General features: G+C 37.6%; 1 protein-coding gene across 3 annotated transcripts in view; it reads left to right on the top strand.

Annotated features, from left to right (window-relative positions):
- The window catches only part of LOC138149731 (rab proteins geranylgeranyltransferase component A 2-like), a 141,729-nt gene extending 129,353 nt beyond the window's left edge, over nucleotides 1-12,376 (top strand). Inside the window, exons 4-7 of one of the 3 annotated variants that reach the window (XM_069072949.1) lie at nucleotides 1,112-1,229; nucleotides 1,844-1,973; nucleotides 5,258-5,359; nucleotides 7,230-12,376. In XM_069072949.1, the coding sequence (XP_068929050.1) occupies nucleotides 7,230-9,152 (1,923 nt within the window). In that variant the 5' untranslated portion in view covers nucleotides 1,112-1,229; nucleotides 1,844-1,973; nucleotides 5,258-5,359 and the 3' untranslated portion in view covers nucleotides 9,153-12,376. The remainder of the gene's footprint in view (nucleotides 1-1,111; nucleotides 1,230-1,843; nucleotides 1,974-5,257; nucleotides 5,360-7,229) is intronic. The other 2 variants (XR_011165411.1, XM_069072948.1) reach the window with 2 other exon arrangements.
- The last annotated feature ends 1,538 nt before the right edge of the window (nucleotides 12,377-13,914 follow it).

The following is a 13,914-nucleotide window of genomic DNA, read 5'->3' as shown; positions in this document are numbered from 1 at the left end:
TTAACAAGATTGCTTTTTAAAGACTGGTATTTAACGTGGAACTAAATATCTTTATCATTTATGGAAAATGTCATGTTTTTCCCCCTAAAACTACATTCTCAACTGTAATCAAGTATGAATAATATTTTTACTGAAAAGGGATGGAATATATAATCATAATGAATCTTAATATAAGTATTTTTTTTTCAATTCCCCTTTTTATGATTTAGTAGAGATTTCTCCTCTAAAATGTACAACGAAAAAGATGTACAATGCTTTGCAAAACACAGGACATGGCTCTATTTAATACCAAAGTTCTTACTGGTAACAAGTTGAACCCTTAAATAAAATCTTTCCCATATTGCCTCATGTAATGCATGATAGGAGAAAGCTGGATGAATTTAAACCAGTTGTTAGGTGCACAATAAAGAGATCACCATAAAACCTATATAAGGTGTGAGTTTGAAACAGTGAACATGATTTTTCAGATATATTTTTGATTTGTTTAACCCAAGAGGTATTGTCCTTCACATTGATTAGACATTTATTGCACTTAAAACACTAAATAGCCACTGCAGAACCAGAGGGGCTGGTGCCCAGAGCCATTCACTTCTCCACTAAAGAGCCTCTTTGACCTGAACTCATGCACAAAGTTGGGAATTGGTTCAGTATTGGGGGGCTTGGCCTTTCATGATTGGGGGTAGGCTTCCTTTTCTTATAGTCTTTGAATTCCCTGCCCCAGTTGTCCAGGAACAAATTATTTAAGGCTAAACTGTTGGCTTAGGTCTCAGTTCTCCCCAAAATGAGAGATTAGAAAGATATTTAATATATACTATAAATAGTGCATGGGACAGATATTTGTTTCCTAACCACAAAAGAAAAACTAAAAGCATAAAATACATTGCACATTGGCAGAATGACTTGACACAGGACTGAATAATTTATAATTACAATCTCTTGGAAGCCATTGAGTAGTTTCCAGCACTACTGATTAGGCATTTTATAATTAACCTCAGCACTTCACTGTCTCACAAAGTCAATATCTTCTGGAAATCTAGGACAGGTCTCAGTTCTACACTTTTGATGGTGGTGGTCTTCTCATATGCTTACTTTATCCTCTGTATCTCTAAAGCTCACTAGTGATCTCCAAGCTTGGCCACCTCTATTTCTTGAAAACATTTGGTCACGTACTCAGAAAAGGAAACACAACTCAGAAAATAAAACCAATGCCCATATGCAAGCTCGCCTAGGTGAGTCCATACTTGGAGGCTGCGTAGAGGTAAGGAAAAACAAGATTTTTCTTTCACCCATTACCTTAGAGGAGGTCTAGATACAGAGAACACTACTTCCTACAGTGTAAAGATGAGCCAGAAACTGGCTCTTCTTTTTAACTGCTACATCAATCCAGGGGGACTGAAGAGGAGAAAGACCAAAGGACAAATCAGATTTTACTACATTATATCAAAATGATAGTTCCTTTCAGCATTGAGTTACCACACACCGAGACAGAGTTAAGGAGTTCATCACCTCCAATGTGCCCAAAGGCCAAAGCAGGAAAATCATCTTTGTGTATGTTACATGAGATGCTCCTACCATACAAATAATCTACTATTATGGTTGAGAATTTTCTGAAATTGTTGATTCATTCATCATCTAGCCGTCTATCTATCCACATACATATATGTATATACAAGTCTTTACATACCTGAATACATGTATGTGTATATTGCTGTGTGTATTTCAGAGAAGGATCCAGAAGTATATGTGTATATTCACATGCTAATGATGAATGTATGTATGTATGTATATACTATATAACATGTATATGTGTGCTCAATTGATATATTTTGTTTTTATGTTATAGTTATTTATGAAAATGTGCCCACCCTCCACACCATGCTGATAATTGAATCCTCCTTCATAAGAAAACATCAAATGCAGTGATTATCTGGCAACATATTCAACATTCTCTTCATACAATCTACTGAGAGGAGGTGAGTATCTTTTGTTCTCTGGGCCCATTTTTTCTCCAGTTGGGCTTCACTTACCAATTTACATTTGATTTTTTAATCTATATATGTAGTTGGATCATTTCATTCTTCTCTAGTTCTTGCAAATCTTCCTGTGTTTCTAAAAACTCCTCATGTTTATGATATCCCTCTACTCAATTATATTTTATGATATTTAGCTACCCCAATCAGTTGATACTGACTTAATTTTTATTTCTTCATTACTACAAAAGATACTCCCATATTTTGGTATCAATCAGATCTTTTTTTTCCCTGTCACTGAGATCTTTGGGGGTACGTATTCAACTGGGGATTTCTGAACCAAAAGGTAAGAAGAATTTATTAAAATTTTTTAAACATAATTCTAGACATTTTCTTAAACTTCCAGAATAATTAAACCAATTCACAGTTCCACCAATAATATAGTAGTGCTGTCTAATAGTAGTGTGCTTGTCTTCCAACATAACCTAGCATTAAACATACCTTTAAAAAACATCTCTACCAGTTTTCTTATTAATAGCAATTTGGAGCATATTTTCATATGGTTATTTATAGTTTGAAATTCTTTGAAAACTTTACAATTTTTTGTCACCTAAGTGAATAGTTCTTGGCCCTATAATTTCAAGTTAATTCCCTGTGTATCTTAGATTTCAGATTTTATCAGTGACATTAGATGGAATGAGTTTTCCTGCTCAAGAGTTTCTTTTTTAATTCAATCTAATATTTTGTTTATGCATAACTTTTAATATCATGTAATTGAAGATTTTCCTTCTCTCTTTCATGGTCAGTCAATCAATCAACAAGCAATAATGAAGGGTCTACTTTGTGCCAGATACTATGCTAGGTCCTAGGGACTCCAAATCTGTAATTCTATGAGTATTTTCAAAGGAAACAGTGGGATGTAGGGGGAAGAAATAATTTGAATCTCTGGGATCAGTGTCATTCTTTACCTATTCCCTCATCACCTAACCCTTTTGTCATCACAGCAACTTCCCTTTGGGTCTATCTCCCATTGCTCGTCCATTGTCAAACCATATACTCCTGTGATAGCAGTCACTGCCTTCTTCTTAGTAGGAATTTGTCCCAAGAGAAGCAACCACTGAACGTTTGGAGAAGTTTTTCTCTGTTTTCCCAAACAGACTTCATTGCGAGCTCTTTCTCTCATCTCCTCCACATACAGATCACTGCATGATGCAGGCAGACTGTTCATTTCTCTTTTGTGGACCTGACTCCTACTTCTGCCTCTATGCCCTAACTCTATCTTCTGTCCATTCATCACACCAAATGATGTGCTAGCTCCCACAGGGACCCTTTCCTGATAGCCCCATTTGTTAGCATTTTGTCCTTAAATTACTGAGGAAAGTAGTTATTAGTTAAAGACGTTCAGTATTTCAGTTACATGTTTATAAAAAATCAAGTTATCTCTCAATCTTTATCAGAGAAAAAACTTGGCAAGGAATCCACAACCCAGTCACCTAGGTCCACCTTAGTGTCAGCATTCTGCCCTTCAATCACAATACTTCAGAGAAATTGTAATATTTTGCAAACTTCAGTGTTGGCAAATTCATTGATTGCACAAATGTGTATTGATTATCTACTATGTGCAAATCTATATGCCAGCTGATGTTGAGGAAACTGACAACTTACTTATTGCCTTAAAGGAACTTATGAGAGGTTAAATGATTTCCCTTAAGTCACCCAGGTAGTAAATGTCATAGTCAGGATTAAAAATCCATCTCATCTGACTCCAAATTCACTGCTATTTCCACTACATGATGTTGCCTTCTTTACTAGAAGATACAAAGATGTGAAGGCCTCCCATGGAGAAGATAATATTTAAGTTGCTCCACGAGGTAGGAATTAGTGCAGTCAGAGCTATAGGAGAGAAGGAAACTTTAAGAGAAGAGGAGACAATGTGAGTAAAGTTGCGGAAGAAGGAAATTGTAGGTTTTTGAGGCAGAAAGCAAGTAGAACACAAATACCGGGCGCACAGGCTAGAAGAAAAAGTATGAGTGTCAAGGCCATATTCTCCATGTGGACACCAGTTTACCAGAAAGTCTTATTTAATTTAGAATATCAACCTATATCCAGACCACTTCTAGTTTAGAGAGGGAATATGCAACTTGACACAGACTCCCATGCCCTCTGATGTGACCTTGCTCCAAGCAAGTTTTATGCAGCATTTATAGGACTTGTGAACAAGGAAAAGATAGTTTAAATTACAGCCCTGGGTTAACAGTTTAGAGCAACTATATCTTTATATCCTTCCTCTTGGACCACTCTCCACCATGGGGTTCCTCCCACAGATCCATATCTAGAATCTAACCTCCTACCTCCCTCTGGAAGTGAAGAAGGTACTTCCCTTAGGGTGCAACCTCAGCTACTCTAATTCATTCAGAAAATAGAGAGAAAAGATTGCTCTTAAACTGTTATTATCTGCTTATCACCTTTAATCCATTCATCTAATGAAAGGTCCTTTTTCCTCTGGTCCTGACTTATCCCATTTTTCCAAAGAACTGTAGAAAAAAAATAGTATGTCACTTCTGAAGAATTAGAAGAAGCTTTTTAGTATACTTCCATAATAGTAAGTATTTAATAAAGGGGTTTTTTTTGTTTGTTTTTTTAATTTTTGGAGGGCAATTGGGGTAGACTTGCCCAAGATCACATGACTAGTTTTTTTTTTTCCTTAAGTGTCTGAGGTCGGATTTGAACTCAGGTCCTCCTGACTCTAGGGCAGGTGCTCTATTTACTGTGCCACCTAGCCCCCCCTTAATAAAGGATTATTGATTGTTCATTGAGACTTGAAGTCACATTTGCTAAAACTTTACTATTTCAATAGTACTTCTGTGAGTCAGGGGTGGAGGGAAAGGAGAGAGAAAGAAGTTTTAGTCTGAATTAGCTAAGTAATTATCTTGTTTTTCCTTTCATTATGTTTCTTGGATGATGAGCTAATGCTTTGGGTCTTTCTAGATTTTTGTTTATTTCTTACAGTGAGCAAATTTGTAATAAGAATTGATTTACAAAATTTCTATCTAGCCACTGTTTACAAATGCTTTTATGGTAGATAGGCTAATGCATTCCCTAAGATGAACTATAACATATCTTTTGCTTTGTTTTTGTTTTATATGCATGCCTCCACTTCAAACAGAAACTGACAAAATCATTGCTCTCCTATGAGTCTTCTAGTCATTAATCCTAGCCATTGACTTCCCATAAGCACCCAATGTAAACTTGAATTGCTATTTTATTTTCCTTGTTTCTTCTTCCAGATCCCATTGTTGCAGTGTCTCTTTTTTTTGTCCACAGTATCACAGAGAATAACTGACTGAAAGACTTTTGGAAATTTCAGGCTTTGGTGTTGAAAGCGGAAGGTATTTATTTCAAACATGTAAAGTGCCAACTTTACCATTATCTTCTGTAATGACAGATGACATTGTCTCTGCTTGTGGCATCATCTCCCATAACAACATATCCATCATGATGTTATGACTGATAATATTCTACTCTAAAATGCCACACCATAAAAGCTCATAATTTATAAGCTCTATTACTAAGAGAGAGGTACATACTTACCTAATGCTTTGCAAAAATCTGGCTTTCACAGTGCATGATTTTATAGAGCGAGGTCTTATTCTTTCACCTTAAAATGAAGACTGTATCATTCTATTCCAAAGGAGGACTTGCCTGTATATGGTGAATTCTCTAATGATTCACAAGAGGATTTAATTTGCTCTGCTACTTCAAGAGCTTCTGCCTTCATCAATCAAAAGTGGGAGATTGGAAAACAGTGTCTAAATACTACAGATAGATACAGACTTAGTCTGAAATCATCTTTGAGTCCCATAATACAGTATAACCTTATTAATACAATATCTAAGATTAAAGAAATAATTTTGAAATTTTTACCAGTTCTAAAGCTTAGAATACTTAAACATAATGTAGTTTTACCTGCTTTCTAATACATAATGATAGACTTCTGTTCTCATATGTGTTGCAGTTCCCTTGTTCAGCTCACTACCCTTCAACATCTTCTCATTGAATTTTTGCCCATTTTTTTCTGTACATTTGCCATAGAGGATTCACCAAACATCTTAGAGTTCTTTCTTTAGCTTAAAAAAACATATTCCCAGAGTTATTAGTGCAGCACTCACAATGATCTTTATTCTAGCTACACAAGTAGCCCACTTTGTTCTCTGGGCATGCATATTGAATATATCTTCTATGTCTCTTACAATACCAAAATCTAAGGTAACAAGGGTGACCACATAGAAAACTTTAATGAACAAAGATAATCTATAATATTCAAATTCTATGCAACAAGGTTCCTGGTAAAGCAGAATTATTTGTGGAAGGTTTTACAAATTCTTAGAAAATAACATTTTATTTCTCTGTGAATTTCCTTTTCATGATTAGTACAAATGCAAATTGAATCCATCAAGTATTTGAGAGCATAAATGACATTTATGTAGCACATTAAGGTTGATAAAGTGCTTTACAAATTTTGTCTCATTTGATTCTCACAACAACTTTGGGAGGTAAGGGCTAATATTATCCCTCTTTTTACAAATGAGGAGACTGAGGCTGAGATAGGTTCAATGATTTGCCCAGGTTTATACTGCTAGTATCTAAGGATGAATTTGAATTCAAATCTTCTTCACTATAAGTCCAACACTATCCACTATGCCACCTAACTTCCTGATTTCTGTTACACAACTACTATTATTGCTGCTGCTACAACTACTTATTACTACTATAATGGTATTTACTATGTTGTGATGAAAGTAGTTAAAGGTTCATGCATAAGGTTAGGAAAAACTAGGTTTGGACACATAATAGTTGTGTGACCCTGAGCAAATCACAACTTCTCAGCACTGTAAGCAGCTTTCTAGACAAGAAGTTGTTTATATCTTGTCAAACTGTGTCAATTGAGGGAGTTTCCAAACAGGAATTCTTGACAATAAATTCACACATCACCTTCTCACACACCACCTTCTTACACACCACCACCAACACTAACAATAACCACCAATACTCACACAACCACTGTTACTGCTGCTTTTACTTTTACTTATAAGTTTATTGTCCAAATTAATGATTTCATGTTATACTCTTCATTTATAAGTCCACTTATTGGTATATTTTAAGTTTCATACTATTTTTGCTATTTAGCATAATTTTTGTGATGTATTTGTAGTTAATACTATAAAACAAGGAGTAAGACATGGCTCTTTTCCTCTCAAGATGGCAGATAAACTCCCCTCAGAATTCGATGTGATCGTGATAGGAACTGGTTTGCCCGAGTCCATCATTGCAGCTGCTTGCTCAAGAAGTGGTCAGAGTGTTCTACATGTTGATTCGAGAAGTTATTATGGAGGAAACTGGGCTGGTTTCAGCTTTTCAGGATTATTGTCCTGGATAAAAGAACATCAGGAAGAGAATGATCTTGGGGAAGAGTGGGCGACATGGCAAGAGCTAATGCTGGAAAGAGAAGAAGCCATTGTGCTTAGAAAGAAGGATCAGACCATCCAACATGTAGAAGTCATTTGTTATGATAGTCAGAAATCAGATGATCCCATTGAAGAAGTTGGTGCTGTACAGAAAAATCCTTTCTCTAAGATGTCTCCTGCCCCAAATAACCCCCTGGGCTTAATGAACACAGTTTGCTCTGAAACATCTGAATTACCAACACCAAACAGTGAGCCAGAGATGGAACTGAAAGTGCCTGAAGTAGATGGGACACTAGAGAAAGAAAGTCCCAATAGTTCTACAATTTGTAGGCAGTCAGCTTTGGAACAGGACAAAGCTGAAAACCTATGTATCACAGAAGATGTTGCTGATGCACCCAAGGAGAATAGGATTACTTACTCCCAAATTGTTAAAGAAGGCAGGAGATTTAATATTGATTTGACCTCAAAACTTCTTTATTCTCGAGGATTGTTCATCGACCTTCTAATCAAATCAAATGTTAGTCGATATGCAGAGTTCAAAAATGTCACCAGGATTCTTGGATATCAAGAAGGGAGTGTGCTACAGGTACCTTGCTCCAGAGCAGATGTTTTTAATAGCAAGAAACTCACTATGGTAGAAAAGAGAATGCTGATGAAATTTCTGACATTTTGTTTAGACTATGAACAGCAGCCTGAGGAGTACAAAGCTTATGAGGAAAGTACCTTTTCAGAATACTTAAAAACACAAAAATTGACACCCAACCTGAGACACTTTGTCCTTCATTCTATGGCAATGACATCAGAGACATCCAGCAACACCTTAGAAGGCCTCAGACAAACAAGAAACTTTCTTCAGTGTCTTGGGCGGTATGGTAACACCCCCTTTTTATTCCCCTTGTATGGCCAAGGAGAAATACCCCAGTGTTTCTGCAGAATGTGTGCAGTATTTGGTGGAACCTATTGTCTTAACCATGCAGTCCAGTGCCTTGTAGTAGACAAAGAATCTGGAAAATGCAAGGCAATCATAGATCACTTTGGTCAGAGGATAAGCGCTAAGTATTTTATTGTCGAAGATAGTTACCTTTCTGAGAAAACATGTTCAAATGTGACCTATAGGCAAATGTCAAGGGCAGTGCTGATCACAGATCGATCTGTACTGAAGGCAGATTCTGATCAGCATATTTCCATGTTGACAGTGCCACCAGTGCAACCAGGGTCTGCTGCTGTTCGGGTCATTGAGTTGTGCCCTTCTTCCATGACGTGCATGAAAGGAACATACCTTGTCCATTTGACTTGTATATCCTTAAAAAATACAGCTAGAGAAGATTTAGAATTGGTTGTGCAAAAATTATTCACCCCATATGCTGAAGTGGAGCTAGAAAATGGGGAGCAAGAAAAGCCAAGTCTTCTGTGGGTCCTCTATTTCAACATGAGAGATTCTTCAGGCATCAATAGGGACTCCTACAATGACTTGCCTTCAAACATATATGTCTGCTCTGGACCAGACCATTTTCTGGGAAATGAGCATGCTGTTAAACAGGCTAAAACATTTTTCCAGCACATCTTGCCAAATGAAGAATTTTGCCCTCCTCCACCAAGTCCTGAAGATGTTGTGTTTGATGGAGATGGTGTGCAACCAGAGGTTCTTGCACCCAAGTCAGATACTGCCAAAAAAATCACAGGCCAGAGCAATCCAGAAAAGCATGCTCAAGCATAGATGGTAGCCAGATAAAGAGCCCTAATTCAAAAATTGTACCCAGTGTTCAAATTGTCTTAATGCAAAAAAAGTTTGGAATAGACTCAAAAGCAACAATCAGTCATCTTTATTCACAAAACTGCAACATATTAAAAGAAACCAGAAGAGTTTTTCCCTCTTTCAAGAAGGGCATTGTGGTACAAGTCAAAAGCACCCATCTAAAGTACATTTATTCTCCAAGTTTTAAGATGTGAAAACTTTTGAATTAACAGATGCAATTTTACTCCTGGGAGTAGCACTAATCAGGATAAGTGGTCTGATGAATTGTTAGCTGTCATGCAGTGTTAAGAAATTACTTTTACTTCCTCTGGAATCTTTAGAAGCACCAAAATATGTTTATTGTTGCTGTTTTCCAGAAACTTTTATACTTGAGTTTCCAAAAGAACTATCTTACGAGCTAATAGTATATTGTTTAAGCAGAATGGTTATCTTCATGTTTGGGAACTTGTTCTTCAGTAGGAAACATCAGTAAATAGGATCTGAAGCAGTGACAGCTTTAAGAACAAGTTTTGGGTGTGATTCTGGGCACTGGAAGAGCAGCATTCTCAAGTTTCTTAAAAATAGTTTGCAAAATTACTTTTACAGAATCAGGGAAGTTGTTTATATGGGAAAATAGATCATGAAAAATTATTCTCTTCAAGTAGCATTCTATGATGAGAATAATTGTCTTTGAGGCAGCTGTGTAGCGCAGTGGATAGAACACTGGACTTGGGAAGATTTGAGTGGCGCCTTGGGCAAGTCACTTAACCTCTGTTTGCCTTAGATTCATCAGTTGTAAAATGGAAATAGCAGCACCTATCTCAAAAGGTTGCAGTGTGGATCAGATGAGGTAGTATTTATAAAGGTTCTTACCACCATTCCTGGCATGTAGCAAACATGATAAAAATGCTGATGTCCTTTCTCTTTCAAGTGTTGAGGGCTTTTATACATAAGAATTTCTATAAGTGGAACTCCATTATACTTTCATAGAGGGTTGTCCAGCTAAGTAAAAGGAGACATTTTTGCCAGTCCCTAGTAACCTAAAAAAGAAAATAATGACAAACAAAACAAAAGATGGATTATTCACCAGAGAGGGAGCGACACGTATGGTCCCCACAGGATAAGAAAGCAAGAATTTAAACTATGTGCCAATATGATGAATTAACAATGGAACATGATCATTCCTACTGTGATCACTCAATACCACTGTCCCACCAGGCTCCAGGCTCTAGGACTTGCAAAGTAACCCAATGGATTGTGATCTGAAACTACTCAGGAATTCTCCTGACAAAGGCATAAAAGAAAGATTTTATTTCTCTTGTAATTTACTTAAATTAATCAAATAAAGAAAAAATAAGGGAAGAAAAACTTCAAAATTAGAAAGAGTGTTGGGGTAGTGAGGTGATGCAATGAATAGAGCACTGGCCCCGGAATCAGGAGGACCTGAGTTCAAATTTGGCCTCAGACACTTAACACAAATACTAGCCTATGATCTTGGGCAAGTCACTTAACCCCAATTGTCCTACCTTCCCCCCTCCTTAAAGCAAAAAAAAAAAATCTAAAAAAAAAAAGAGGGTTGATAAATGGGAAAGGGGTCAGGATTGAGAGTGAGGGGAAAGAAAGATGAAGATAATAGGGTTCCCTTAAAGTAGATAAAGTAAAAGTAATCATAAGGGAAAAAATAGTATCCTAAAAGAGAGTCAAACCCACCCCCTGCCCTGAAATCATATTCCAATTCAATCAATTGATACAGCAGACAAAAATCATAAATTTACATTTAGAAACATTATCTGTAAAGCAGTTGAACTTCATGACTTCCAAGGTCTTTTAGACTAAAATTATTTGAATAGGGGTATACCATGATCAAGTCTGTGTATTGAGAAGGTTCTTTCTATAGCTGGTTGAACAGGAGGATTGGAGAAAGGAGAACTAGAGAGATTATTTAGGAGAAGAGAATAGACCAGGTGAGAGCCAGTAAAGGGCTGGGTGGTGTCTAGGGTGGTAGCAATGTGAATGTGGGGGTGGGGGAAAGCTGCAAGATTAGAGTTAGTAGATCTGGATTTAAATCCCTTCTTCACACATACTATCCTTGTAACCTTGGGAAATTCACTCAACTGTCCTGGACCTCAACTTCATTATCTATAAAAGAGGGTGCTGGAGGAAGTTGGATAAGATGGCCTTTGATGTCACTTTCCATTCTAGATCACTCTCAGTGACCAAGATTTTCTTGTTCAGACTTCTTTTTGAGAAAAGGACTGGAGACCAGGGAATCAGCTTTTGTTCTTTTTTTTAAATTTTTTTTCCCCTTTTGGAGGGCAATTGGGGTTACATAACTTGACCAAGGTTACATGGCTAGTTTTATTGTGTGTGTGTGTGTGTGTGTGTGTGTGCATGTGTGTGTGTTGAGTGTCTGAGATTAGAATCGAACTTGGGTCCTCCTGACTCCAGGGCCAGCACTTTACTCACTGTGCCACCTAGCCCTCTCCCCCTACCCCATCTTTTGTTCTGAACCAGATTTGTTTCCCTAGACCAGCAGTATTTGAAGGGGACAAAAAGGCATAAGTCTAATCTTAATATCCCATCTTGATATTTTATACTAAGCACCCACTCATGGTATCTCTTTCCCTTCCTATAGAAATCACCCTATACATTGGAGAGGAGGTGAACCAGATTCCAGAGATGAACATGTCATCTTTAAATTGCAAGTGACTATATCAATTAACCAGTCAATAAATATTTATTAAGCACTTCTATGTATCAGGCAGTGAGATAAAAAGCAAACAAATGTGTATGAGCAAGCTATATACAGGATGAATAGTGAATAATTAAAAGTGATAAGTGTAAGACATATATGGTAAAAAAAAAAGTTCTGTTTCCACATAGAGGGCCTGACCTTATAATAACCTAAATGCTACTGAGACAGGAAAAAGAACTTGACTACACAGCAATGAAGGAAAGGGACTCAGAAACCTTGGTCAGCAACAAAATGGAAATGGACATATGGGGAATGATGTAGCCAGGGAGGATCAGGACCACCTGTGGTTAAGAGGGGAGGGAGTTGCAGTTACTAACCCTATAAAGCTTGATCTTGCTCCTGTACTCAGTGTATTCTTCCTTTCTGAGGAGTTGTGCCCGCTTCTCATGAGAATCAAAAGGGGAAGTCCTTTAGCCTCTTGAATAAAACACTTGAGACTCTAACTTTGGAACTGAGTCTGGTGTCTTCTTTATAACAATTCTGGAAGCTCATCCAGAATCCAGTGACCACCAAGAGAGGTGAGATTTGGTAGGATGGGAAGAATGTGCCTGTTGATTTCAATGGTCCCAGCATTTGGGTTTCACTTTCCTTGGGGCTTGCAAAAATCCTAAAGTTGGCAGCAATTGCTGCAGGGAGAGGCTGAATGGCAACAACCTAGAGGAAGTAAAAGAAACAGCCGAGAATCACACAAGTCTATATTGAACAAAGGTAGGAAATTGATGGCAAAGTACTGCCTTTGTTGATGGTGGAGGGCCCTCATCTCTGGTAGTGATTTGGTCTGGGTTAACTGAGCATTAGTTAATAGACTGCCTTATAGATGGGAGGGAAGAATTCAGAAGGAAATTTACCTAAGAAGGGGAAATGACTTGAAGAGCCCCTTTGTAAAGCCAAGCAGGAGCAGCTTTACAGAGGACTGCTGCTGTGAACAGCTTTCAAGGTTCTGATTACATGGTATAACAAACTCTCTATTTAATAACAAATCAGAGCAAAACATCAGCAGAAAATCAAGATACAGCATTCACAATGTTGCAACTTATCACAGAAAATCAAAATACAGCATTCATCATGTCACAACTCAACAACTTATCACTAAAATGGCCACATAGTTTTCACCAAAGTGGTCACATAGTTTTTTTTTTTAAGTACATTCATTTAGTCAATCACAAAATCCTTAATTTAATCACAAAGTTCTCCACCCCTAGGTCAGAGTAAATCATAATCTTCTCAGTCAGTACACAGTATCCAAGCAAAGTCTTCTTTTGGCTTGACTCAAGTCTGCCTCTCAGCTTCTATGGTTCTTTTTCCATGGTCCCAGCTCCAACTGTCACCTGGGTTCAAAGGCAGGAAGCTCCCAGTTCCTTGTCCAGCTCCTTGTCGAGTTGTTTGTCCAGCTCTCATTCCATATTGAAATTCAGAGTGTCCAGTCCACCTCAAGTCCTTCACAGTTCCTGTTTCTGGGAAGACAAAGCTTGACAGAGTCACAATAATGTTCATGCACGTTGCCAGCACCATCATCAATTCACTCTCTGCTTTTTAAATCAACTCAGACCCACCAACAAAGTCTGTGAACTCAACATAAATCATCAACATAGAAATCAACACAGACCCACAAACAAGGTCCAAGAGGTCAGCACAAATCATCAGTAAAGTCCCAGGACTTCCAAAACCCTCCTCCAGGACTTCTGTAAACACACAACCAGAAAATCCTCTTTCAGGGCTTCCAGCAAAGTCCCAGGGCTTCTGTACAAAGTATCAAAACCAAACATCAACACAGACAGAGCAGACATACAGAGAGCAGGGATACTACAAGTTTTCTCCTTCTTGACTCTGCCACCACAAGAGTCCTTTTCTCAGTTCTCTTTTCTCAAGCACTGGGCCTCTCCTTATATATAGTTATTATCTCCTCACCAGCAGTTCAGAAGTTCTAGGGTTCACAAGATGTAGGGTTCACATGTTCTATTTTTTAACAGAAGATATAAGGCTCAAAAG

Source organism: Petaurus breviceps, unplaced genomic scaffold, assembly GCF_028583685.1.
Source record: "Petaurus breviceps papuanus isolate PSGF00001 unplaced genomic scaffold, PetGlider_PUasm1.0 90849, whole genome shotgun sequence".
In the NCBI taxonomy this organism is placed as follows: domain Eukaryota; kingdom Metazoa; phylum Chordata; class Mammalia; order Diprotodontia; family Petauridae; genus Petaurus; species Petaurus breviceps.
The sequence above is the reverse complement of the archived record's forward strand: the minus strand, read 5'-3'. Positions and strand labels throughout refer to the sequence as shown.